The sequence below is a fragment of the Pseudoliparis swirei genome, chromosome 22 (assembly GCF_029220125.1).
Source record: "Pseudoliparis swirei isolate HS2019 ecotype Mariana Trench chromosome 22, NWPU_hadal_v1, whole genome shotgun sequence".
In the NCBI taxonomy this organism is placed as follows: domain Eukaryota; kingdom Metazoa; phylum Chordata; class Actinopteri; order Perciformes; family Liparidae; genus Pseudoliparis; species Pseudoliparis swirei.
Genome location: NC_079409.1, coordinates 7,868,205 through 7,892,724, shown reverse-complemented (window position 1 = coordinate 7,892,724; position 24,520 = coordinate 7,868,205). Strand labels below are relative to the sequence as shown.

Here is a 24,520-nt window from a genome sequence, read left to right as displayed (position 1 = left end):
CTTCAGGTTAGTGTGCTGCTGAGAGGCGTCCGCCATGTCAACAAGTTGGAACAATGAAAGCTGGTGAGCAATAACTAGGATAATCATTTGTTTCTATGTGATGTAATATTCAAGTTTGATTTTTATTTCATTTTAAAAGGTGAAAACAGAAAGAAAAAACAGCAACAGCCTTCACTATGCGCAACTCTATGCAGGTGTTTTATTCCCACCTGCTCACTTCCTCGTGCTCCTCTAAAGCCAACATTTAAACATGAATTCGGAGGGATGTTAAAGTAACATTATGCAACAATTGTACCTTAAAATAACAGCTTGAAAAAAATTGTGCCGCTACAATGACTTTTAATATGGCGATTTGCGGCTCCGCCATTGCCATCGGGGGTCTGTGGGGAAATAACTCCGCTATGTAGGATTCTGGGGCCGCCCGATCCGGGGCGGATGTACTTCGACCTGCTTTCTGGCAGTGATTACGCAATGTCATATAGTGCCAGTCCACGCTCGCAGCTACAGTATAAGGGCGAAGCAAGCGAAGTCTCTTGTAATGAATTACACGTTCCAATGTAAATTATGAATATGTAGCTTTTTGGTGTTGTCAACAATATTGTATTCGATCACACGTACTCCACATTCAAACATTGAGAAAACAACGTATATAGGCTGAAAACGCGATCCGTATTTCATCTAAACTAAATGTTGTCATTCTTTTGGTTATGTTAGCATTCATCTCCGATATCCCAATGAATAAAACTATGCAGTCATATTTATGTAAAATCTTTGAATATTCTTACCTTATCGGTTGACATCATTTCTTGGTTTCTGACTTTGTCTGGTCATCAATACAAGTGTATGCGAGGCTGCATCTATCGTAACTGGGTATTTACGACACTGAAGTAAATGTTAAATACCTCCAAAACTGAAGGGGGCGCTAAAAGGGAAAAACTCCATTATGGGGCTTTAGATCGTGAGTTAGCAGAGCACGAGCAAGACTAATGAATCACCCATGAGCCCTTAATGTTCAGGGTGAGTGTGGAGCATTAGGAGAAAGACATGGCAACACCCCGATCAGGTCACTGCAGGGTCAACCCGTCGACAAACAAATGCCCACTAACACCTAACAACTTTAGACTCGTGGATTCGCCTGACCTGCATGTGTTTGAACTGCAGGAGGAAAGCACAGTGGTGGGGGGGAACATGGGGAGAAGAACTCAGCTAAGATCAGACCCAGACCCTTCTTGCTGTGAGGTGACTTTGCTAACTAATGAGCCCAACATGCTGCCAGAGAGCATTAATTAACGAGTACCCTTAATTTCCTCTCATGATACTCATCATTGATTAAATCTAACAGATTACCGGCCTGCTTTTTATTTTACCACTCGCCGAACACACTGCAGTATCGGGTAACTTAACTGCTGGTCTCGTTATTGTATAACAGTTAGTCCCGAGTGTTGTGTTGTTATCCATAATTACGAGGGAACATATTCTTCTCGAAATTGGCCGCGCTTCCAAACGTTGGTGGCGGTTTGTGTGTGTTTGTGCGCGCCTTTGTACTGGTCATTATTCACCGCCATCATTGTGTAACAGAGTGCTGTTGCACATCCAGGGAGACAAGAAGCTATTCATCGGGAGAATGGGAATCCCACCCGTGAAAAGAAAGTACAAAAGACACTCAGAGATGCAGTGGGCGAGCACATACTGTGTGTATCCAAGAGCATAATGAGCTAGTTTCACTGTTTGGGAAGCAAGGACTTTGTTTTAACAAGCGGCATGTCTCATAAAATGGAAGGCAATACAACTTAAATATGTGCTCCATCTACTTACAGTGTATGTCCATCTATTAGGGTCTGTATCCAGAAGTTATGGACTGTCATATACTGTCAAAATACTTATCTATTTGACCATTTTGGTTGACAGTTTTGGAAACTGTAAATATGTTATTTGTTGTTGATGTCGACTCAAATAATACAATTGGCTGTTCTGCTTTTGAACACCTCCCAAAAATGAGGTTACAAAGGTTTAGAAGGACAAGTGAGTTAATGAAATCATATTAAAAAAAGCTTGTTGCAACTGCTAGTACGGTCATATTGTTGCTTGGCAGAATATAACAGAAAGGTTATTGATCTTGTCTTTCCTCTAAACAGATTTCACGTTGAAGGCCAATGTTATCACTCTTCTTACCTCAGTGATAGAAAGTGCAGATGCCAAACAATGACATTGCCTCCTTAAAATATGACTGCATTCATTTGATCATATATTGTTGGATGGAACAGAAAGAAAAACAAAGAATTGTTTAAACTCTAAAGTGATATTTCTTTTAGCTGAAAGTCAAAATGTTTTGATTCCTTGAGACAATGGATGTTAATCGGACCATCTTTGGGTTGTGTAGTTGTGCGATTGGTTTAAGGACAGGGACACGCATTTTCTCGTACACGCCAATGTTTACATTAAATTGCAAACAAATATGACTTCTTTCACATTTCTTGGATGTAAGCCCAGACAATTGTATGAATTAATAGTTGGGAAAACAACATACCAGACTCCATCTTTTCCCAACGCAGCTTTGCTTTAACCCTTGTGTTGCCTTAGGGTCATTTTGACCTGAATCAATATTACACCCTCCCCCCGCCTTTGGGTCATTTTGACCCGATTCAATGTTTCACCCTCCTGTTACCTTTATATTTACTAACATATTTTACCCTTTGGGTTCAATTTGACGCCAGCAATTAAAACCTCCAGAAAATTATTAGAATTAATATTGTTTTCCAAGTTTAAGTGTGAGGCACTTTATGTTTGTTTGTTGACTACCGAAAGAACACCGACATTAAACATTGAATGGGGTCAAATTAATCCTAAGGCGGGGGGAGGGTGTAATATTGATTCGGGTCAAAATGACCCTAAGGCAACACAAGGGTTAAATTAAAAAGCAGCAATGGCTTTAAGCCAATATAGGTAGATATTAAGAAGAAAACAAACTGTATTTTAGTTAATTAGATTTCATTAGAAATGAGAAAATCAGAAAGTGTGTAATCTAAATACAGTGTATTATTGCGGACACATTTTAAATTTATCTGGCACAATATGTTCTTTAACCTTCTCATGTTAATCTTTACCATAATGTTGTAAAAGTTGTCAAACCAAAACTGAAATAGCAAAAACAACCCCGACATCGGTCTATTGTAATGTTGTTTTGTTTTGGCAGACTGTTATTCTCTCACTCGGTTCACTCTTTCAAGTCTTTAAATGCAGTAGATATAAAAATAAGTATTTTCAGTGGTACCGAGTTGATTTGAGTTGTTTTTCCAATATTTCTACTATCATAGCTGCACTTATATATCCTGGCTTTGTACTTTCTTAGTACCTTTACTTTGTGTGACAAGGTCTTCAAATCATTTTGACATATGCTAGAATACATGTCAGCGCTGGATGAGGATTATCATCTACTGAAGTGTGTCTCAGGTTATTTTAGTTTCTGAAGCTTTGGGATGAAACCAGCAGTAAAGAATTATTAAAGAAATAAGAAAAACAAACGTGTATAAAGTGACTGATTGTTGACGTGCCTTATATGTTATACATTAAATCATTCGAAACTGAGCAATACTTTAGCATTCATAATGTTTTCATCATATTTTACACTACCACTAGTTGTCCTCACTGTCTGTTATTATCTATGTAGAGTTCTAATGGTCTGGTTTCACCTCCTGCAGGGACTCGTCCTCTCCTCACATACATCACTCTGTGGCTTTTGAATGCAGCTGATCCACAAAGTCCTCAAAAGACAAATTATGGAAACAGCTGCAATTAGCGGTTGATTTATATATTGTGCTGGGACCTTAGAGACTAATTAAAGCCCTTTGTGTTCTTGTCTATGGGAAGCATGCTAATTTAAAGCCTTTTGACTGATTCACAAGAAGAAGTCTGAAATGCATGCATCTCAATCTGAACGTGTCCACTGCAAGAAGGAACATTCACTGTTAGTTATTAAAATGGGAACGTTTAAACATGTTCCATAATATTCCAATCTATCCATAATTAGAGTAGATTGTGTGCGATGCCTAAAAAGAACTGCGTACCCCTTATTGGAAGAAGTTGGAGGAGCTCTTGCACATTAAGGCTTTCAGGCATTGTGTTTATGGCATATTTCTCAAAAGGGAAAAGCAAATTATCCGCAGGATTTTCCTCCCATGGAGCAGGTTTCCCCCTGTTTATTAAATTTGTTAAAGTGCTCCTGAGCAATACACATTTTATCCTCTTAACAGTCAAATTACTATATACTCCAGCAATTACTTAATGCACTCTAATGAGATTTCCCCATGAAATGGAAGGATTCATTTATTTTAATGTGACACATTCCACCGGGCGGTTTATGCATCACGTCCCCTCGTAATCCAGGGAGGCTTTGAGTCATAAATAGTAAAATGAGCATGGCTTCCAGAACTGCATCCAGGAGCCTCAGAGATATGTGAGTCAGTGATCCAGTAACTGGAGGTGTGTTCAGGGGCATCAGCAGGTCTCATGTGCTATTTATAAGCTCAGTTCTCTGTAACCAGGTATTCTCTCGGATTAGTGAAATTAGTTGCACGCAGTATTTTTTGTACGAGACCATGGGAGGGCAAAACCCTAAACACTAATAATACAGCTAACGACTACAGTTAAAATGAATCACTGTGCGCTGTAAATCCCATTAGGCCTAATTCAATTAAACCCCTTTTTATTAATTTAATTTCTGTGTTTTGTATGATATAATAATGGTGAGCATATTAATCCAATCACTCTACATGTAAGAATATCAAAATTACAGTGAGATGTAGCAAAGGTTCATCTTCTCAAAATCATTGGTCAATTAACAGATTGGTTGCATTTTTTGCTCGATAACTGACAGAAATTCCCCAACGATCAGAATGACGAACACTATAAAGGGTGGAGGACCTTCAATTTGAGGACTTGTTGTTTTTCTCTTTGCTGCCTCTTTGTAAGTCGGATATGATTGGATACGGTTATCTGAGTCTAAGAGGCAGCAGACATTTAAAAAAATGTAATTAAAGATATCTACTCCGGTGGTTTAGTGTCTCGAAATGTTGTGATCTCGATGCGGTGAAAACATGTTTCAAAAGGCTGTCTCCATAACTTAAATCACGGCCATAAAGGAAAAACGTAGTCAACTTTTTCTCAATTTCTTTTAATTGACGGAAGATGGCAGAGACATTTTGCTTTGTTGTTAAAATGGCTGTTATGATGAGAGTGGAGGTGGAGGAGCCAGACTCTCGATACGCTGATGTTCCTCCAGGCATCTTTTCAGAAGCTGTCTAAACTGCCTTCTTAAAGGCTGCAGCCAAGCCGCAGAGGGACTTTGTTGTCTTACATTTGACGGTGCTTGTGTGTTTGTTACCTTACCAATTACACGCAAATGGTGAAACTTAGATTTGTATAACGTCGGATGCAGAGGTCGACATGACAGCGAAACGTTTCCAAAGGAAATACTCTGAATCCTGAATAATCTGCGTTAAAAAGAAACAAAGTTTGAGCAACACATGATGTTTCAATGTAACATAATAAAGGGTGATACTACGATATTATATAAAGTCTATGAAGATGTGGATGCACATGAACACCCACGCAGGGAGAGGCTGTATAAAGTGTTCATCACACACACCTTTGACTGAGATTCCTCCATAAGGGACAATGCAGAGAGATAACAAGAGAAATCATGAGAAAAGATTATTAAGTGAAAACTGAAGTAACACACATAGTGTCAAGGTCTATTTAATAAAATATCAGACTTGGTTGTTTTATCATTTTTACAGGTCGACCAAGTCTGCCTCTGATCCAGACTCTTACACAGATGATCTGTGATGTAAATGAGAAATATACAGTATATATATATATATATAGTCATACATAGACACTTGGATGGACTGTGTTTTTCTAAATAATCGTTGTACAAAGCCCTAGCGGCTGAGCTGTGTGCTAGTGAATGACAATTAGCTTTTCTATGTCTGTTTGCTTTTTATTTTGTTCCAAAACAAATGGATCATACATTACCCAATATGCAACCAATATAATCAATTAATTAACCCCCACGCTGTTACATTCTTTCAAGCTCTATGGAATGCAGGCCCTCTGTAGGAGTGTTATGAATTGCAAGTCTCCATGGCCATCATTATAACATCATCAATTAAAAAGCTATGTTCACACAATGAGTAATACTCTCCATAATAAATAAACTGGTCTATATAATATTGGTGGCGTTCCAGTTTAATTTAATGTAATGTCGTGTGGTTGTTTAAGCTTCATTGTGTGCCCTACAAGCCTAATACATAATTGAAACTCCATTCATCTGGCCAACTATTGAAACAAATATATGTTTTGCTCTAAACTGAAGGATGGAGTGCAGCACTGATGGTCTGATACACACTAACATCTCGGGCGATATTCTACTTTGATGTGCACATTAACATGTTTTCTAAGTTTTGAGCAATAGTCCAACCCATCTAAAAAATGGAAAAATACTTTCCTTTGAATTCTATATAAAAGAAGAGTGCTCCAGTCCAGTCATCTGCTCCTACAATGTTGTATTCCGGTGAAATAAAAGGACATTTTAATGGACAGACAAGAGTCTGAGATATCCTGTAGCCTCGATGAACCCGACACACACACACACACACGATCCTTAAATCCATTATGGCCTTAGACTTCAAAGCTGATATTGGTTTTTTGAGCATCCACTGAAAATGGAGAGGTTTGCTCCATGTTTGCTGAGCAAATTTAATACCTCAGGTTATGTGCGCTGCTCCCCTCACTACTAGCCCTAAGTGCAAACGCCTCTCAATATTTTTCTCCATTTAGCCCTACCTGGAATTATCCTCATGCTGTGATTATGTTTTGCTGTGATTATGTTCCGATTGTCGTGGGCCTCACGTGTCTCTCTCTTTTGTTTTTCAGGTGGGATTTTCGAACAAACAGATGGACCCGTTTCACTAGTGAGCGCGGAGGAGCTCGCCTTTAAATTTGCTGTGAATAACATAAACAGAAACAGGACTTTGTTGCCAAACACAACATTAACATATGACATACAGAGGATTAACATCTATGACAGTTTTGAGGCCTCACGGAAAGGTGAGTGGCGTGGTCCGTATTCATTTATGGATTGTGACTCCATTGTGGAGGATAATTAGTCAAAATACATCAAAACTCTGTCATAGTTTGATAATCATGATTGGTTTGGGCTGTTTTTTTAGTGGAACAAACCTTTAGTATATGGGACTCCTTACTAAATGAACTGTGATTGAAGAGCTGACACACTACATTCTCAAGCCGTCTTCTCTTGCTCCTCTCTAGCGTGTGACCAGCTGTCTTTAGGTGTGGTTGCAATATTTGGGCCCTCGCATAGTTCGTCGTCAAATGCTGTGCAGTCCATCTGCAATGCATTGGAAGTGCCGCACGTCCAGGTGCGGTGGAAACATCACCCCATGGACAACAGAGACAGCTTTTATGCGAATTTATACCCGGATTACTCTTCACTAAGCTATGCTATCCTTGACCTGGTGCAGTTTCTCAAATGGAAAACGGCCACCGTTGTATACGACGACAGCACAGGTGAACCGACCGTTTCATTACGATATCATGTCACTTTATTCTCACAAACGTGTGCAAAAATATGAAACGATGGGATCGCATTTCCTTGGCCGCGTCTTCGAAGCCTTCGAATTTGTGCCGTTTCTCTTCCTCAGGTCTGATACGACTCCAGGAGCTGATCATGGCCCCGTCCAGGTACAACATCAGGCTAAAGATTCGTCAGCTCCCTCTCGACACTCAGGACACGAGACCCCTCCTCAAAGAAATGAAGAGAAGCCGGGAGTTTCGCATCATCTTTGACTGCAATCACCACATGGCGGCTCAGGTTCTCAAACAGGTCAGTGAGGGACTGAGAACAACGGTTGAGCGCATCTGGTCCTCTTCCACACACTCACTGGCACCGCTCCATTCTTCTCCGTTCAGTCGACCAGATGTGTTGAGAAGGAAAATATGGAGTCTTTGACTTGGCTGGAGTGTGGGAGGAGAGGAGCAGCAGAAGGTGTGTCGGTCGGAATCAAGAAGCAGTGAATCTCTGCTGGGATTCCCACTTGGGCCACCTGCTTGCCGACACCACGACAGTCGTGTCCAACAGTAGATATGAAATCTAAAAGGGAATTATTAGTATTTGATGATATAAATGAAGATATACATCTTGGAGTGAACACTCCTATGATGTTCACCAGAGAGACATGTCATAGTTTGACATTGAGCTGGGATCAGTTGTGATGCACAGCTGTTTATTTGTTGCATCTGTTGACACTGGCTTGGTTGGAGAGCGTAAAACAATGTAATGCGTAGTTCTTACAATGGTTCTTGGGCCTTCATCATTTGAGGCAACCATATGTTAATTATATTACAAAAAACTAAATTCAATACAGAGCATAGAAAACAATGCTGAAATGGTCTTATTGTTTTTAGTTTTCAATATGTTACTGTGTCTACATATTTTGGTCTTAATCAAATTATTACCAACTCTCTTCATGGGTGGCCTGATTTTCATATCCATCCCTCAAATAAGTATACGTTTTGGGAAGAAGTGAGAACAAAGTTTTGAGGCAAAAGTGCTGCTGACAGTTCCAGTGATACCTCAAAGAAAAGATCTGATTTAAGCTTATATTTAATGTGTAAACATGCAGCAATATGACAATTTATATAGATTTGGTTTGCACCTGAGCAAATTTTCATTATTTAAGATTATTTTCTGAATAGATTCGGTCTGTAAAATGTCAAAAATAAATGCTAATTGCCCATCGCAATTATAAAAAAGGACATATTCAATTAGCTTGTCTTTTCAAACCAAGAGACCAAAACATAAACGATTTTATTGGCATCTAAGAATTTTTTTAAAATATTGATATTTGAGTGTCTGGAAACTTTAGAAGAACTGTAGGGTTTAAAACAAAGGCACACAAAAAAATAACAGATACAAATTAAAATAGATACATACCATCTTGTAAATAGGCAGCCACGGTCAATAATGCAGCACACAAAGTATGATCTCTCAATACAATTTGTTGTGACGGTCATGAAAAACAACTTGTACCAGTTACTGAACTACAGGAGAAATAAGATTTGCAGGCAGTTCCATTTACGGCTTTACAAAGTGAGTAGCAATCAAAGAACTGAACTAAGTAGACGTGTAATCTGACGTGACTGGTACAGCAGCTGCATGCCGAAAAAGGACGATCCGACATGACTATTCTAAAAAGGTTCGAATATCAAGTGCTGCATTAAGTCCTTGGAGTATTTTGTTTGTCACGCCAAGAGTCTAAAAAATGTCGGGTCCTGTCTTCACCCTGACAGACTCAACTGCATTCAACCTGCCGGTTCTGCTACATTTCTTCTCAGATTGATAAGAATGAGGAAGACTTTCCCCGCTCTCTTTTACAAGTACTTGCTTGCCCTTTATTGTCATTTGTTTTGATTTCTTTGAACTTGCTACCATATTAGTGGGAGCACGAACATATGGAGCTTTACTAAAATAAAAACCTTGATGACTAGAAATGTTCACTGAATTATATAGCATTATAAAATATGGAAATAAAACACCTAATAAAACAAATCTCCCGCTCACAATACACAGCGTGACAACATGACACAATGTGACACAGCGTTTCAATGTCATGTATTTGGCTTGATGTCGACGAGATGGAGAAGTGAATTTGCCTCAACACAAGCAGAGCATCTTATTTATATAACCTTGGCTGTTTTTTTCCATGACAGATGGTACAATTAAATAGGCAGAACAGCCGCCATGGGAATGTGGGGCCTTTGAATGTAGATTGAGTGAAACAAGTGGCAGTGATGGAGCGCTCGGATATGAGGCAGAGATTACCGAGCTCTTTTGATTGAAGGCTCTCTTCTCTGCTGGAGTAACGTCACCTGCTCCGAGTCCTCGCATGCCATTTAAATGCATAGAAAAGCATCAAGTGCTGCTGCTATTCTCTATAACCACATATGGTGCAGGAATCCCAAGCGTTAACAAAAAGTTGTGCACAAAAGGATCAGCGTGTTTGTCGATATGCTCATTAAAACCTGGTTATTTGTCTGTCTCCTGATAAAGTATTGTTCTGCATCTCTTTGGTATTGTTTGTTCTGACTGCTGTTTATTCTAAAATAACTTGAAGTGACAAAATGACAATCTTCTCTATCGGGTCTATACTCATTCATCACTTTCTTTCCCATTCTCCGCATCCTTTCAGGCCCAGACTATGGGGATGATGACAGAGTACTACCACTATATCTTCACCACTCTGGTAATGTACAATGCTTGTTAATGTAAATAGAGTCGTGTTTGTTCTCATATCCCTACCGCTTGAATTTTTGATGAATGGTGGCTAATTGTCAATGGGGTTTGGATCCCGTCCATAATATCAATTTAGTTTGACAATATGGGGGCATAATTAAATCTTCAGTGTGCTGTAGGAAACTCTGCCCTTTAAAGGGAAGTCAAATGAAGTCAACAGCTTAAGACTCACAACTAAATGTGGTTTTGAAGTTACAAAGAACACAATTTATCCATTGTGAGCTCGTACATTTTACAATAAAATGCCATATTAATTTAGGAAAGACAGGTCAAAGACAGGGTTAAAAAGTCACAATGTTTTAAAATGTAATACGGTTATTTTGGTCTATATATACACATATACAGTTTACAGTATATATATATATATATATAATATATAGACAGCTTTATTCTTTAAAATTAGCAATGATTTAGACTTTTTTTTCAGTCACAGATATGGCACTATTTTATTCCTATCTTGATACATTTTAGGTTCTCACTTTGATAAAAAAAATAAAAAAAACATCTCCCGTCTGACTAATACCAGCAGACCCAGCAGGGAGCCGTGACTGCTCATCACTGGGATGCTGACTATCTGGAGAGAAACAGACTGAATGGGAATGAATACCAGCGTGATCTGTGCTGTTGCTTTCACTCTCTGTTATCATCAATGTTTCTGCTTCTCTCGTGCACACACACACACCACACACACACACACACACACACACACACTCCCTGTCTCTCCGGACTCATCCAGTCTGTTGTGATAATGTGACATGACACAAAAGGTCCGAGCACCACGCGTGTCATCTTTCACACTCGACAGCGTGGCTACAAACAATGTTGTGCCATACGTTGTGTTTTTTATTGCACGTCTATTGCATAAATTAGGGGACTACAAAAAACTCCATTCTTTTGTCATCCTCTTGGTTCATGTGCTTGAGTGGAACGGTTTCCTTACAGATGGAAGGGGAAATATTCACAAGAGGATTTACTTTCATTCGATAGGATTTTCTACGACAACGCATGCAGGCAGGATACCTTTATGGGATCAGACTGTGGAATCAACCTCATGCTGCAATAAGCTGTCACATTGATAGACACACCATTAAGGAGATCATATCTGGCGGCTTGATTTGATCCAAGATGATGAATACTTGTGTGGTATACATGGCAATACAATTTCCTCCCGATGGAATCCAGTGATGTCTGTGTTTTATCTTCCGAGGTGAGGGAAATGCCGACTTATTAGAGCGTGACAAAGCAACAGCCTTGTCTGGGGGTAATAACTTTCTTGTCCTCTAGAATGAGTCTGTCAAAGCTATCATTGAGAACCTGAAACTGAGAACTTTGTTCTGCTTGCCACCCCCACAAGACTTATTCTTGCACTCAGCATGCTATCCGGATAAAGATGTCAGTGTAATGATGCTGTGAGATTACGTTGATTTTGTGTTCTAAATGTTTGTAGAAGGCAGCAATGCAAAAAAAACTTTTATGACATCCTAAAATGCCGTAATAGAAATAAAGATGTCACAAAAGACAAATTAGATTTTTTACAAACAACTCTCTCTCAGTTAGTTTGTGTTCTTAGCTTCAAAGAGAGAGGACACTTGGAACCTGATCTGCCTCTCTCAACATTTTCTTAACGTCACATACAGAACAACAGTGATTTACTTTGATCTCTGTTCACAAAAGACAGAACTGTACCTCGATCTAGTGGGAAAGAAATAGAAGAGGAGACATATTTCAGAGACTGGCGGCAACCGCTCCTTAGTAGGTGTCTTACACGCTCTCGTTCCCCCTGTTCAAACCCCACAGGGTGCTAATGAAATATCTATGTTCATCCAAATGTCTTCTCCAAGCCCCCTGGCCTATTCCGGCACGACATGCGTCAACATGTGACTTCACACTTCAGCTACAATGGCTGCCCCGGAAATTACAGCGGCTCAAATTAAATTGCTGAGGGAAGTTGCCGAGGGAATGCAAGTGTGGAATTATTAATGTGATCCAGCCTAATTATTTGTCTTTCTTTTCTATTCTTGTTATTTAATATGTCTGAGCTATGAACAATAATTACTTCCAAATAAGAAACGTGCACCTCTAAATATTGCCTCACATGAATATGATTAGTAAAGACAAAATGTATCACACACTTGTAGTTTGTGCAGTGTAATTCATTATCATGTCGGCACAAAACAATAACAATTTGTCAATTATAAAAGGGGCTTGCCCACAGAAAAGCAAGTCCGCCACCAGAGCCCTATTATACTTCATTTATTACCCAGTCGCTGCTTCCAGACACCGTGCTTAAATATCCTGATTTGACATTGAACACTACTTTGTTTCTCCTCCCCTTCATTCCATTCGGTCTTAATCTAGCATCTCTTTAATCAGCAGCTGCGTCATTGTCTTTTCATGTGAGGAGACAGCATCAAGCATCTAGGATGAATACTTAAAACGAGGACACTCGATGCTGGCAGACTAAACGAGAATGCGCCCTTCATTACTTGCTGTTCTCTCAAAAGGACCTGATGGCCATTGACCTGGAGCCGTACCGCTTCTGTGGCGTCAACATGACCGGCTTCCGCATCCTCAACGTGGAAAATCCCCAGGTCGCAACCATTATGGAGAAATGGTCGATGGAAAGGCAGATTCTGCATAAACCTGACTCAGGCCTGCTGGAAGGCATCATGACGGTATGTTTTATAACGTTTGTGTTCCATCTCAGCTCAGTAACAAAGATGTCAATATAAAGGGACCGCCGCATCTATCTATCTGTTGGTTTTGACTATCTATCATGGCCTTTGCCCATTTTGCTCAGCAAATTGCTATCCCTATTTCCAGAAACCACTTTATTAGGTACACTTTCTGATGTATACAAAACCATTTGACTCTTTCCGGCTGAGCCTCATGAGGAAAAAGAACAGATTTGAGAGGTTCGGCTACAGTTTGACTGAATATTGAATGGTGAAGATGGATATTTTGAATTATTTAAAAAGTGGTATGATGAGTACTATTCTGAGTGGTTCCAACCACTAATAAACAACTATTGTCCTGGAATGTGTGCACCCCCAAAACTGTCCAATTACTCACCGAAATTACTGAGGGAGGAAGAAAATTGTCGCCTCGTCAGAAGAACGTTCCTGGTTCTGCTCTGGCCTCTTGATGGCAGGGCCAGATATTGGCAAGAATTGCCCAAATCCACTGGGTTATCTTTTAGACTTTCAACGGAACAGATGAGGGCGATATACTGCTGTGGAGAACATTCGTTAAGCCCATACGCACCAATTATCCTTCGGACACGCCATTCTCCCTTCACATTGTTTCAGAACAGGTGCATCCCTTTACGGCCAATCTTTTTCAATTGGATAGTTTATAATGGCTAATGCCCCATTGTCTCAGTATGTTTCTAGGAAAATGATAGGGACTTTGGCTTCCTCCAATGGCCACACATTCCAGATAGCAAACTCACTATAGCCGGTTTGGGATGAGACAGGACATGATTATGCGAACCAACAAATCTGCAGAAATGTAATTATGCAATCCAAACAGAAATATCTTTATGGAAGGCATCCAGCCCTTGTTGAACTCAAACCATTACCAACAAGCTGTTCAGATGGAAAACTTGGACTGTTGCAGATTGTGTAGCGACAGTTGTGTTGGCAGCAAGTCGATGTATAGTCTACAATTGAGTTAATGCAGGTGTTGATAAAGAGGGGGCCATTTGTGACGGTGACTCATTTGTGATGTTAGTCTAACATTTCATGAATATATACTGTATTATCGTACCAATTTAAGGTAAGTAATAAGATCTGATTTATGTCAAATGTCCACTTATTGGCCATTCTCATTGATTTTGTATACTTCACATTAATCATTTAATTTCCCTAAGTATCGGAGGAAATGTCTGCACTGAAAAGTGATGTGAAAAATCCTGTCAGAATTCCTTTTCTCTTTTTCATATAATATTTTGTCCATATTAGTGTGCAGATTGGTTTTGATGGAGAACAAACCAGTATACATGTCTTTCCACAGGCATCAGCTGAATTAATGTTCACCCCTTATTCCAGACAGATGCGGCTCTGACCTATGATGCAGTCCACATTATATCCATCTCATACCAGCACGCTCCACAGATGACGGTAAACTCGCTGCAGTGCCACCGCCACAAACCCTGGAGATTTGGAGGGCGCTTCATGAATTTCATCAAAGAGGTGATGGAATATACTTGGCCTGTTATTTGATTATTGCTATTAGAGCAATACTGATTGAGTGGTGAACATGACAATAGCAGTGGACTGAGTAGTCTTTTGGGACTTTGGTTATTTACCCAGCGAATCAATCATATCCACACACAAAGCAAACCAAGCCTTGATAGACACATCAAAGGAGTGTTGTTGTCAGCACAATAAATCCCCTGTATTCATAACCTATTTTCCAGAAAAGCAACCTTTTGAAAGCATAACTAGTGTAGTCAGCTCTTATTTAATCTAACATGAGAGACTAAGAGAGCCTCAGAATACACAAACAAGCCTGTGCAAAATGGCAGATTAAGGGTGTGAAGAGATGCTACTATTTGTATCTTGATTTGTTCAAACAACAAAATAATTTGTCATTTTACTTGTCCTGGGTGTGGTTTATAAACGGTAGGAATCCCATTAGTTTTTCGTTTCTTATAATAGCCACTATTATCACAAAATTAAAGCATTAACCTCCCGGATCGACTGTATTTTACACCGGCTTTGCCCTCTAACCAGGATCCCTCATCTGTGGTAACTGCCCAATAAATTTGCATATACCCACAGAGCAATCAGAATGATGGCTATGGGGGGCTGTCCATATGAAGAGGCAGAGCTAAACCTTGTTCCGTGTCCACTTATCATTAGCAAAATGGCCGACAACTTATGTTCACTACCCATGGTCCAAAGAGTGTGTCCTGCACAGGAGAGGTCTTTGCTGGTGGTTTCTGTGGCTCAGCACTAAGCATCCTGCCGGGATTTGCGACAAGTCCCCAAGCATGCTTTGTGGCTTATTTTCCATCGAATGATCCCTCTTGAGCTTTACTGTGATGACAGCAAGACTATGGCCAAAGATCTTCTGATGCCCACTCACCTAATCACTTCATCGCTCAAGACTTAAAAAAGTTGAAATGCAACAACACTAAGGAACCAGGACCAAAGTAAGAGTAAGCTGCCGTTGTGGCTTGCCACCTTCAGATGAGACAATTAAATTAATTTGTCATACTGTACCATTGCCTGGCATGCAGTTCTCCTCAACTCAGAAAGGGGAGGGAGCAGTGGGTAAGCATACTGTAGGTCCAATAATCTCTACCTTTAACCCAGGTGCACAGAGACATGTGTGTAGGGCTCCTCATGTGAAAAAATAATACTTGTGTAGCTTGAAGCATCTCCTTTGAAAGAAAGTATGGATAAGTGGAAGGTTTGAAATGACCACCGCTGGTGTCTCCTCCAAGGCTTTCTTTCAACAGCAGGCCATGCGACGTCTTTCAGAGAGCAAAGGATGATCTTCCATTGTGGCAGAAGGGTTGTTCTCTCCACTGGTATTCAAAGACTGGAACAACCATTTATTCTCTGTTGGCCGCGGCCCTGCATATTTGTGCCGAGAGAAGAGTTTCCGTCCGCCATTTTGGGTGTCGTGCAGCCGCCATCAGCTGACGCTGAGGAAGCTGTGGACACCATGGAGCATGGCTATCACTGGGTGACTTTAACCACACCACATTGAAAAGCTCTGCCAACCTTCCATCAGCCCAACAAAACTCAATAAAACTCTGTACTACTATAATACTATGGATACAGCGCCACTGCCCCCCCCCCTCGGCAGGTCTGATCATGACCTGGTCCGGCTGACACCCAGGAGGAGTGGTCTCAGGAGGGCTCTACAGGACTGCTGAGTCAACGGACACTGGGGGATGTGCTGTGGACCGCACGGGAGGACACAGGTCTGGAGATGAGAGGAGAAAGCCCCCAAGCGCAACCTAATGTGAAGCTCAGGAGAGGCAGGACTCTTAAACACAAGTGGTCTGGGCATGGCAGGTGCTCTGGCATGAAAGGTGGGAGGGACAGGAGGGGCTCCTGGAGGAGGAGAGAGCTGCTGAATTGTTTTTTTTTTTTTTTTTCACAGTTCAGCCCCTCCCCCTCTCCACACATCACACCAAACACACACCCCCCTCCTCCCCCCCCCCTGCTGAGCTGCATCCACCAGCCCTCCCTCACAAATGCTCTCCCCCCTCCCCCTCCCTCTCTCTCTGACGACTGACCCAGGGAGAGAAGACTGGGAGAAACTACACCAGCGCAGAGCTGACAGCCCAGGTCTAAAGACCGCCGCCACCCCCCTGTCTGGTGTCCTGCAGCGCCTCTTCAACCTCAGCCTGAGGCTGGGAAAAGTCCCTGTGCTGGAAGACGCCGTGCCTGGTCCCTCCTCCAAAGAAGTCAGCACCATCTGGCCTCGACGACTACCGACAGTCGCCCTCACCTCCCATGTGATGAAGGTGCTGGAGGCTGGTCTGCCCCCTCCGCGGTGAAATCATCGTTGGACCTCTGCTCTTTGCTTACCAGCAGCCATGTGGGAGAGTGCCAGCCGCCATCTACCTACTGCAACGCTCGCCAGTCGCAACCTGGATGGAAGATGTGTCTCTGAGAGACTCACTTTTGACTTCTCTCCAGTGCATTTACACCATCCAGCCGCTGCTGCTGGTGAGAAGCTGAGTGGTGTGGGTGTGTGACGCCCACCCTCATCCCTGGATCACCTCTACCACCACACAGACAGTTTGTCAGAATGGGAATGGCTGTCTGGCGGTCTGGAAGTGTGGTTTGAGCCCCACAGAGGAACACACTGTTCTTCCTCCTTCACCCTGTACCACCAGTGACCACTTCCACAACACGGAGTCATGCCATCTGCAGAAGTACTCTGATGATTCTGCAGTGGTCAGAGGGTGGAGGGAGGAGGGAGGGGGGAGCAGGGGTGAGGGACAGGGCAAAGTGGGGAGTGAAGCAGGAGTGTGGAGATGTGAGACCAGAGGGTGGAGTGGAGGAGACCAGAGGTGGTGTGGTGGACTTCAGGAGAGGACCTCAGGTGTCCTGGGAGTGTGGTGGGAGTGGGATGGGTGGTGGTAGAAGTACCTGGACTGCCGACAGCACTGGAAGGGTAAACTGGAAGCTCCTGAGCCAACAGGCCAACTGAAACGCTTTTGGGGCTGTCTACAAGAGTGAGAAGAAAGCCTGTTCAATGTCAGCGTGTGCAGCAGTGTGTGTGGTTGTTTGTGTGTTGTGTTACCAATCGTGCTGCACTTTGCCATTGTCTGCTGGGGAGCAGGGACACCAGCCCAGACGAAGGCTGTTAGGAAGGCTTGCCAGCTGCTGCTGGTCAGGAGCTGTGGAGGTGATGAGGAGGCTGGAGAAGGAGGACGAGGATTGAAGAAACTGGGTGGACCGGACCACCACCTCCCTGGACCCCAGGGACACCTCTACAGGGACTCCCTCACGCCTCCTCACACTCTCCTCCGCTGAGACAAGAGACAACATTGCTGCCCTGCCGGAGGCTATGAGGCACACTTACAGTCTACTTGCCATCACACCTCTTACCTCTTCTTATTTTTTTTTTTTTTTTTTTTTTTTTTTTTTTATTTTTTTTTTTTTTTTTTATTTTTTTTTTTTTTTTTTTTTTTTTCTTGTGTGTTGCTGCTACTGACTCGACAAATTTCCCCTTGGGGATTAATAAAGTATATATCTATCTATCTATCTATCTATATATTTTTAAAATATAAAAAATAGGGGGTCACGCCTATAATATCGAGGCATGTTCTCTGTCTTCATAGAACTCGAGTTACAATGTGTAACCATCCCTTTAAACCGACCTAGCAACAAAGAATCTTACTTTGTGAGTATGCTGGAAGCTGAGAAAATGCAAATAAAATATCCTTACACTCATGATGTAGCTATTTTCAACCGTTCCTATTATACCAATAATATAGTGTGTAAAGTCTAACATTGTGCTCTGGAATGCCCCATGTTATTATGTTTCTCAGCTTCACGTCGCCAACTGGCACAACGTCAGCAAAAACTATTGTGTATTTGTTGTAACGGAATTTCCTGCTTTTCTGCCAAATGTGCAAACACAGTATCACAAAAGCCCAAACCATTACAATGCCCAACAAACAATGTCTTGTGTGGTACATATATATATATATATATATATACATATATACTTCATTTTGTATTTTATATTTTACTTGTATACATCTATATCTTTCATCCCTGTTTTTTATATTTTATATTTTATAATATTTATTCTCGTGTGTTTAGTTTATTGGTGCTGCTACTGTGACGACAAATTTCCCCTTGGGGATTAATAAAGTATATATCTATCTATCTATCTATCTATATTGTCAGTTGAAACAGTGAGTGTTGTTAGCTATCCCAGCAAGCTCCATGTACGATAAGCAGCTATGGTGACCTGTGGTGATCACGACTAAAGCCAGTGAAATAGTATTGCATTGTCCCTACAAGCATACTTTAGTGTTTGGTTATAAAAACACATACCCAGGGCTGATTTACACTCTCTTTTAGACAGGCGTCTGACATGTTCTGAAGGTCGACTTGGCCCTTCGGATGTGGCTGAGGCATTTATGTCACTCTCTGAATTAGAGCTGTTTGAACATGCCACCCACCTCGGTGGCGATAGGCCAGATGGAATGAGGTATGAGGGCGTTAGAGAAACGAGAGTGCCACACTTTTCTCCTTGAAGCTTCGATCTTCTCACAACATGTTCTGGCAAACTACAACAAAGACGAGCGAGAGCTGTGGCCTGAAGGGTTGTGACAGTTTGGATTTTTAAAAATCATAAAAATGCAGCAATTCGAAACACAAGGCTTGATTACTCTATTGCACCAAGAGTAATGTGAGATCTTGTGCAAGCATCCCATATAACAAAACAATCTGTTCATGCAGAAAGATATCACAAGAGGCAAAACAGTGTAAACGAGTAAGCTAGAAAATATATATATATTTTGGCATGACGTTTAAAAACAGAATTTCCCCCACAAATTGTACTAATCAGAAACAGGTAAGAAGCCCTAGCAGCATGGGTGATTCATGATTACTATCTCCTTTGGTAACAGTTTCAGGGAATTAGAATAGGGGAGGGGCAATATTGTGTCCACCCCACATCCCCGGTCCCCCCCCCCCCAACACCCCCCATGGGGAATCAAACAAAAGGAGGGTGGTTGTTAATTAACTTCATGGTCTGGGGTGGAAATACGTTGGAGGCGTTGAGATGTGAAATGTAATTAAAAAAGGAAATGCAACTTGTACGTTTCGTGTTGGTACTTTTGATCAGGTGAGCTAGAAGTTAGTGTGCTTTGTTAAGAGCCGGTGTCGATTTCTGTCGGCTTCTTCGTTAATTATGTTTTGTTATATTGTATTGTGTACCGACTACTTTGTTGGAGACAGTGTGTGTGTCACAATAGTGGGCATATAATATACAATATAATGTACCCTACGCTTGAATGAATCAGCATCTCTTATCAAATCTGACTGGGCAACAAATAGCCATTATAGTATTGATTGAATCATATTGTACAGGTTTAGACTCTTATGTGCAGTATCCTACATGATCAAAACAAGATTTTTAATGTTAACCTTCCGACATTAATGTGTTTGAATAAGTATAAATATGTCGATGTATTATCTTTCAGTCCCATTGGGATGGTTTGACGGGGAGGCTGTCATTCAACAAGACGAATGGTCTCCGTACAGACTTCGACCTGGACATCATCAGTTTAAAGGAGGAAGGACTTGAAAAGGTACATTTGTCTCTTGAACTTTTTGCTTACATGGAATAAAACCACATTAGCAATGTGTCACCACATGCAGTGTGAAATAAAGTGGAAATGATGTGATGAATATACCATAAAACAAGAATTGAATGGATTATTAATTTCACCAACACGTTTCAGATTTTCCTCTCGACTTGGAACACATAATGCGCATTTGACGGTATCACTAACCTCCTTATAAGGAATTAAATTGTCTGTTTCACCATAACCATAAGTGCGTGGATCACAAAGCAAATTGGATTAGGGTACACATTAGGGTGTTAATTGCAACCTTCTTAATGATAATTTGAGGTGATGCCCGAAATGCTGTTTGGTGGTTATGAGCTGTATAAACATGTTTTACAAAAAAATAAACTAAAAGGTTGGTAATGTAGAACTTATTTTATGATACTGAAAGGCAAAGTACCCCCTGGACTATCACAGATTTTCTATACTAGAGGGCTTCATGCATTATGAATACATCAAAAAGGGATAAGTCCCATTATGACTTCCGAAAGTACTCCCCAAAGGCTCCACGCTATAAAATACAGCTTTTCAGCTTGTAACCCTTCTGTTCGAGAGCAGAGTAAAAGAAAAGTGCTGCTTTGAAAGGATTCTTCTCTATTTCACTGGTCAATTAAGTTGAAGCACAGACATCTTGCAAAAGTATTTGATGCCATATTAACATCTTCTCATTGTGTCTGTGACAAATTCCACGCTCGGGCATGTTAGCGTTGATCCAGCAATGGGCTGAGGATTTTCTCTCTCTTGTATATCCGTGGAATCGGCTTTAACTGTCTTAGCCGGTTAAGATGTGGACTTTTCTCAACTAATCCATTGTAATTGAATATTAGCCCAAGTTTGAGCTTATGCTGGCATTATGAACAGGTTCTCAGAGTGCCACTTCCACTTAACACCAGCATACTCAGGAGGGTGAAATAAATGCAACGCTCTCTATGGGTAAATAACTTTTGACTCAAATATTTGGCTAATCGTGTTTAATGAATGGAGCTAATTGTAATTGGGCACAATTAGAAGTGAATTTTGCAAAGCCGAAAGCATTCAGAGACATTTTTAAATCTCTCTCCTGGAGTCCTTTTTGGTTGTGTGGCAAGCTGTAACTAATGTGCTTTTCAAATTAGAGCACATGCCTCTCTCTGGATTAGGCAGGCAGGACATGAACAGACGTTTCTCAACCTTTTCTTTGTGTGTGTATGTGGGGGGGTATGCCTTTTTTAAATGGATCTCCTAAAGCACAAACCCCAGTGAATATTAAAAGCTGTATCTGTAGTAATAAAGAAAGCAGGAGGGATAGGAAGAGGGTTTGGTGGAGGGCTCAACTTGCAAACAGAGATTGTTACCGACAGCCACAGGACTATTTGTGGTAACGATATGTTCCGGAGTGTGTCCCTACAATATGCAGAGTGTTTAGCCGGAGGACTCCTCGCATGGATAAATCCCTTCATTTGTTCAAATATCTGGGCTTATCTCACTGCGACTGCGGAGAAAAATTACTTTTCCAGTGCTGTACTTTCATTCAAATTAACTTTAACCTTTTTGTAATATTTGCTATTTTTATTAATGTCCTGCTTGTTTCAGCCCCATTGTTTAGCCTTGTATTTATTGTCCACGCCCTTTTACACCCGGTCAGAAACCATTACAATGTCATCAATCATTTGTATTATGAAATCGATTCATGTAAAAAATGCACACATTTGCATGAAAATGTGGTACGGCCTAGTTTAAAGATCAAGGATGGTGATTCAGTTTTCATGTTTTTTTAATATTGCAATCTACAATATGTTAGTATGCCTGTTTCAACATATTAGTCATCAAATGATTGCTCATCATGCTTGATTTCTTTCAAGACACACACCTTAATACTAAAGGTGTTTTTGCTTTCATAAACAACCTGGCTTGCTGATATAAAGGTGACTCAGACAATCATCTAATGCTGCTGGAGATGTGTTCAACCTGGCACTAATGTGGGAGACTGGTTGGAGGGGGAGTCTGCCGGGGCTCATAGCACACCAACAGAAAAGGAACACTTAGCAACACGATTTTCATCTTCCGCAGGTGGGGAAGTGGAGTATGTCGGGAGGTCTGAACATCACAGAAGTGCCGAAGCGAAAAGGGATGAACATCACCGATTCCCTCGCTAACCGCTCCCTCGTCATCACCACCATCCTGGTAGGTCACCTCACCCGTGAAGCCTTGCGTAAAAGATATCCTACACTTCATGTCTCCTCAGTATTCCTTCAGTTAAACCCTGAAACACACGCTTTTCAACGAGGTCTTTATGTTTAGCTCTTTCCAGCATTAGCCACGTTTTGTTGCGCACAATATACAGTGCATAGGCCTACACTCTTTTTTCACACTATTTGAGAAATTAGACTAATGTTGGTGGCTTTGTCTTTGCACTTTTTGGTCACCTTCTACTCCTTTTATTTATTGTTTCTTTCAAAGTCAAATATGAATATGTAAGTCTATGGTACACAATACAATTCTAAACTACTGCTTAGGCTACTTGCTTCACCAAAAAAGACAACAACAATGCTATTGGTGTGTGTGTTCATGTATGTAGCCATCTTGGGTATATTTAGGGATAGGGATGTTTATTTAAAGAAGCAGTGTCAGGCGGCGCTTTCAACCGCCTCATGCAGATAACTTGACCTTAATTAGCTCGCTAGCTACAGCTGATAAAATAGATCGTAATGAGAAGTCTGCTTTTTGTCTACAGAATTAAAAATGTCGGATCTGTGACCATCATTATAAGCTGCTCAAGAATGGGAATCGTTACAGGTTTAGTAAGAGGAACTTCAATTATCAGTGATTCTAAAGTCACATCATGAGCAGGTTAAATGAGGCCTGGAAGCACAAAAAAACGAAGTAATAGACAGTTACAGAGAATAAACTATTCTTGAGAACGCAATAATTACATGTGCAGATAAAAAAAACTAAGTGAACACTCCCCCATCACATTTATTTGATCCCTGGTTGTATGTACTTAACGCTGTCACTGGATGTCGGGGTCTTTATGGAGCTACCAGGGAGGTGCTGACATAGATGCTCCCCCTCCTGCACCTTCTCAGGATAGATATACAAGCTGCCACGATAAACACCATCATTATGCCTATATTGGACCACAAGGCTGTAATTATGACAAGTGAGGTCAAGACAGGACATAATTAATGCTCATCAGGTGCCATCCATGTTAATTCTGTCTCAAAGAGGAGAAATTTAACAAGGATTTAAGTGGTATAATGTTAAACTACTGCAGGAGGAAATGCTAGTGTCGGCTGATTATATGTTGCAGTTAAAGTGGTGGTTAATGTAGATGTGTTACAGATTTCAAGTGGCCTAAAATGTTTGATAATTTTTTGTCTCAATAAAGTGCATTTGAGTACTTTTGACATTTGCTATGTCGTTGGGATTCATTAGTTTAAGATGATAAAATTGCCTACTTTCAAATTGCTGAAGAGAGAGTTTCAACTTTAATATCAATGCCCCCCCCTACCCGAATGTAATGACATTGCATCAAACTGATTCCAGTGATGCGTGAACAAGACGTCTGACAGCTTTATCGTGATAACTTTCTCGAAGAGATTAAGGCACTTAATGTGTTTTCCCTCTTACATTAATTGTTTGCACTCCATTGCCTGTAATGTCTCCGTGCAAGCCCACCTCCCTCCTCATTCTGTGATGCACGCCCATGCTGCGCCTGTGAGGGTAGAACTGGTACAAACGCTTTGATTTCACTCCAAACCTTGGGGAATAGCAAAAATTGGTAGGCTAGAAACAGATGGTAATGACTTTTTCCCTTAACTTTTTGGTCATGTTAATTGAGCAACTTGAGCAAAGTTCGTGGCGAAGCATTTGCTCTCTAAATGCATTGTCATCAAGTATTCATAACTTATTATTAATGTAAGAGGCCATGATCCTAATTGTGATGTTCATATCATATTTTGATAGCAAGCAATTACAGATGTTAATCGTTTAAGCATTTTTTTTCTCCGCATTGTATTTTGTTTAGAATTTACAGAATAAATTATGCCGTGCTTAATGTTAGTTGTACATACTGTCCTTTTCATGCAACTGAGCTCAACAAACAGTGCCTCTGTGTCCAAATGCTACCAGTACATGTGGTTATATGTCCATTGCCCCCACCTCCACCCTCATCACCGCCACTTAAACCCTTGAGAAAAAAAACAATCCATGAGTAAATCAAAATGCTGTGAATGTCTATTTTCTCCTCTTTAACTATATATTTTTACTTAGTGCGGCACAGGTTGCAGTTGAAAAAAGAAAAAAATATAAAGTAGAATGAATTACTCTCA

The 24,520-nt window shown here is 40.9% G+C and overlaps 1 protein-coding gene across 1 annotated transcript in view; it reads left to right on the top strand.

The window, feature by feature from the left end:
- grik3 (glutamate ionotropic receptor kainate type subunit 3) overlaps positions 1 to 24,520 on the top strand; it is an 88,191-nt gene that overhangs the window by 39,946 nt on the left and 23,725 nt on the right. The window contains exons 2-9 of the mRNA XM_056444443.1: positions 6,934 to 7,107; positions 7,330 to 7,587; positions 7,722 to 7,903; positions 10,269 to 10,322; positions 12,877 to 13,047; positions 14,422 to 14,565; positions 20,064 to 20,171; positions 22,260 to 22,373. Of these exons, the coding sequence (XP_056300418.1) occupies positions 6,934 to 7,107; positions 7,330 to 7,587; positions 7,722 to 7,903; positions 10,269 to 10,322; positions 12,877 to 13,047; positions 14,422 to 14,565; positions 20,064 to 20,171; positions 22,260 to 22,373 (1,205 nt within the window). The remainder of the gene's footprint in view (positions 1 to 6,933; positions 7,108 to 7,329; positions 7,588 to 7,721; positions 7,904 to 10,268; positions 10,323 to 12,876; positions 13,048 to 14,421; positions 14,566 to 20,063; positions 20,172 to 22,259; positions 22,374 to 24,520) is intronic.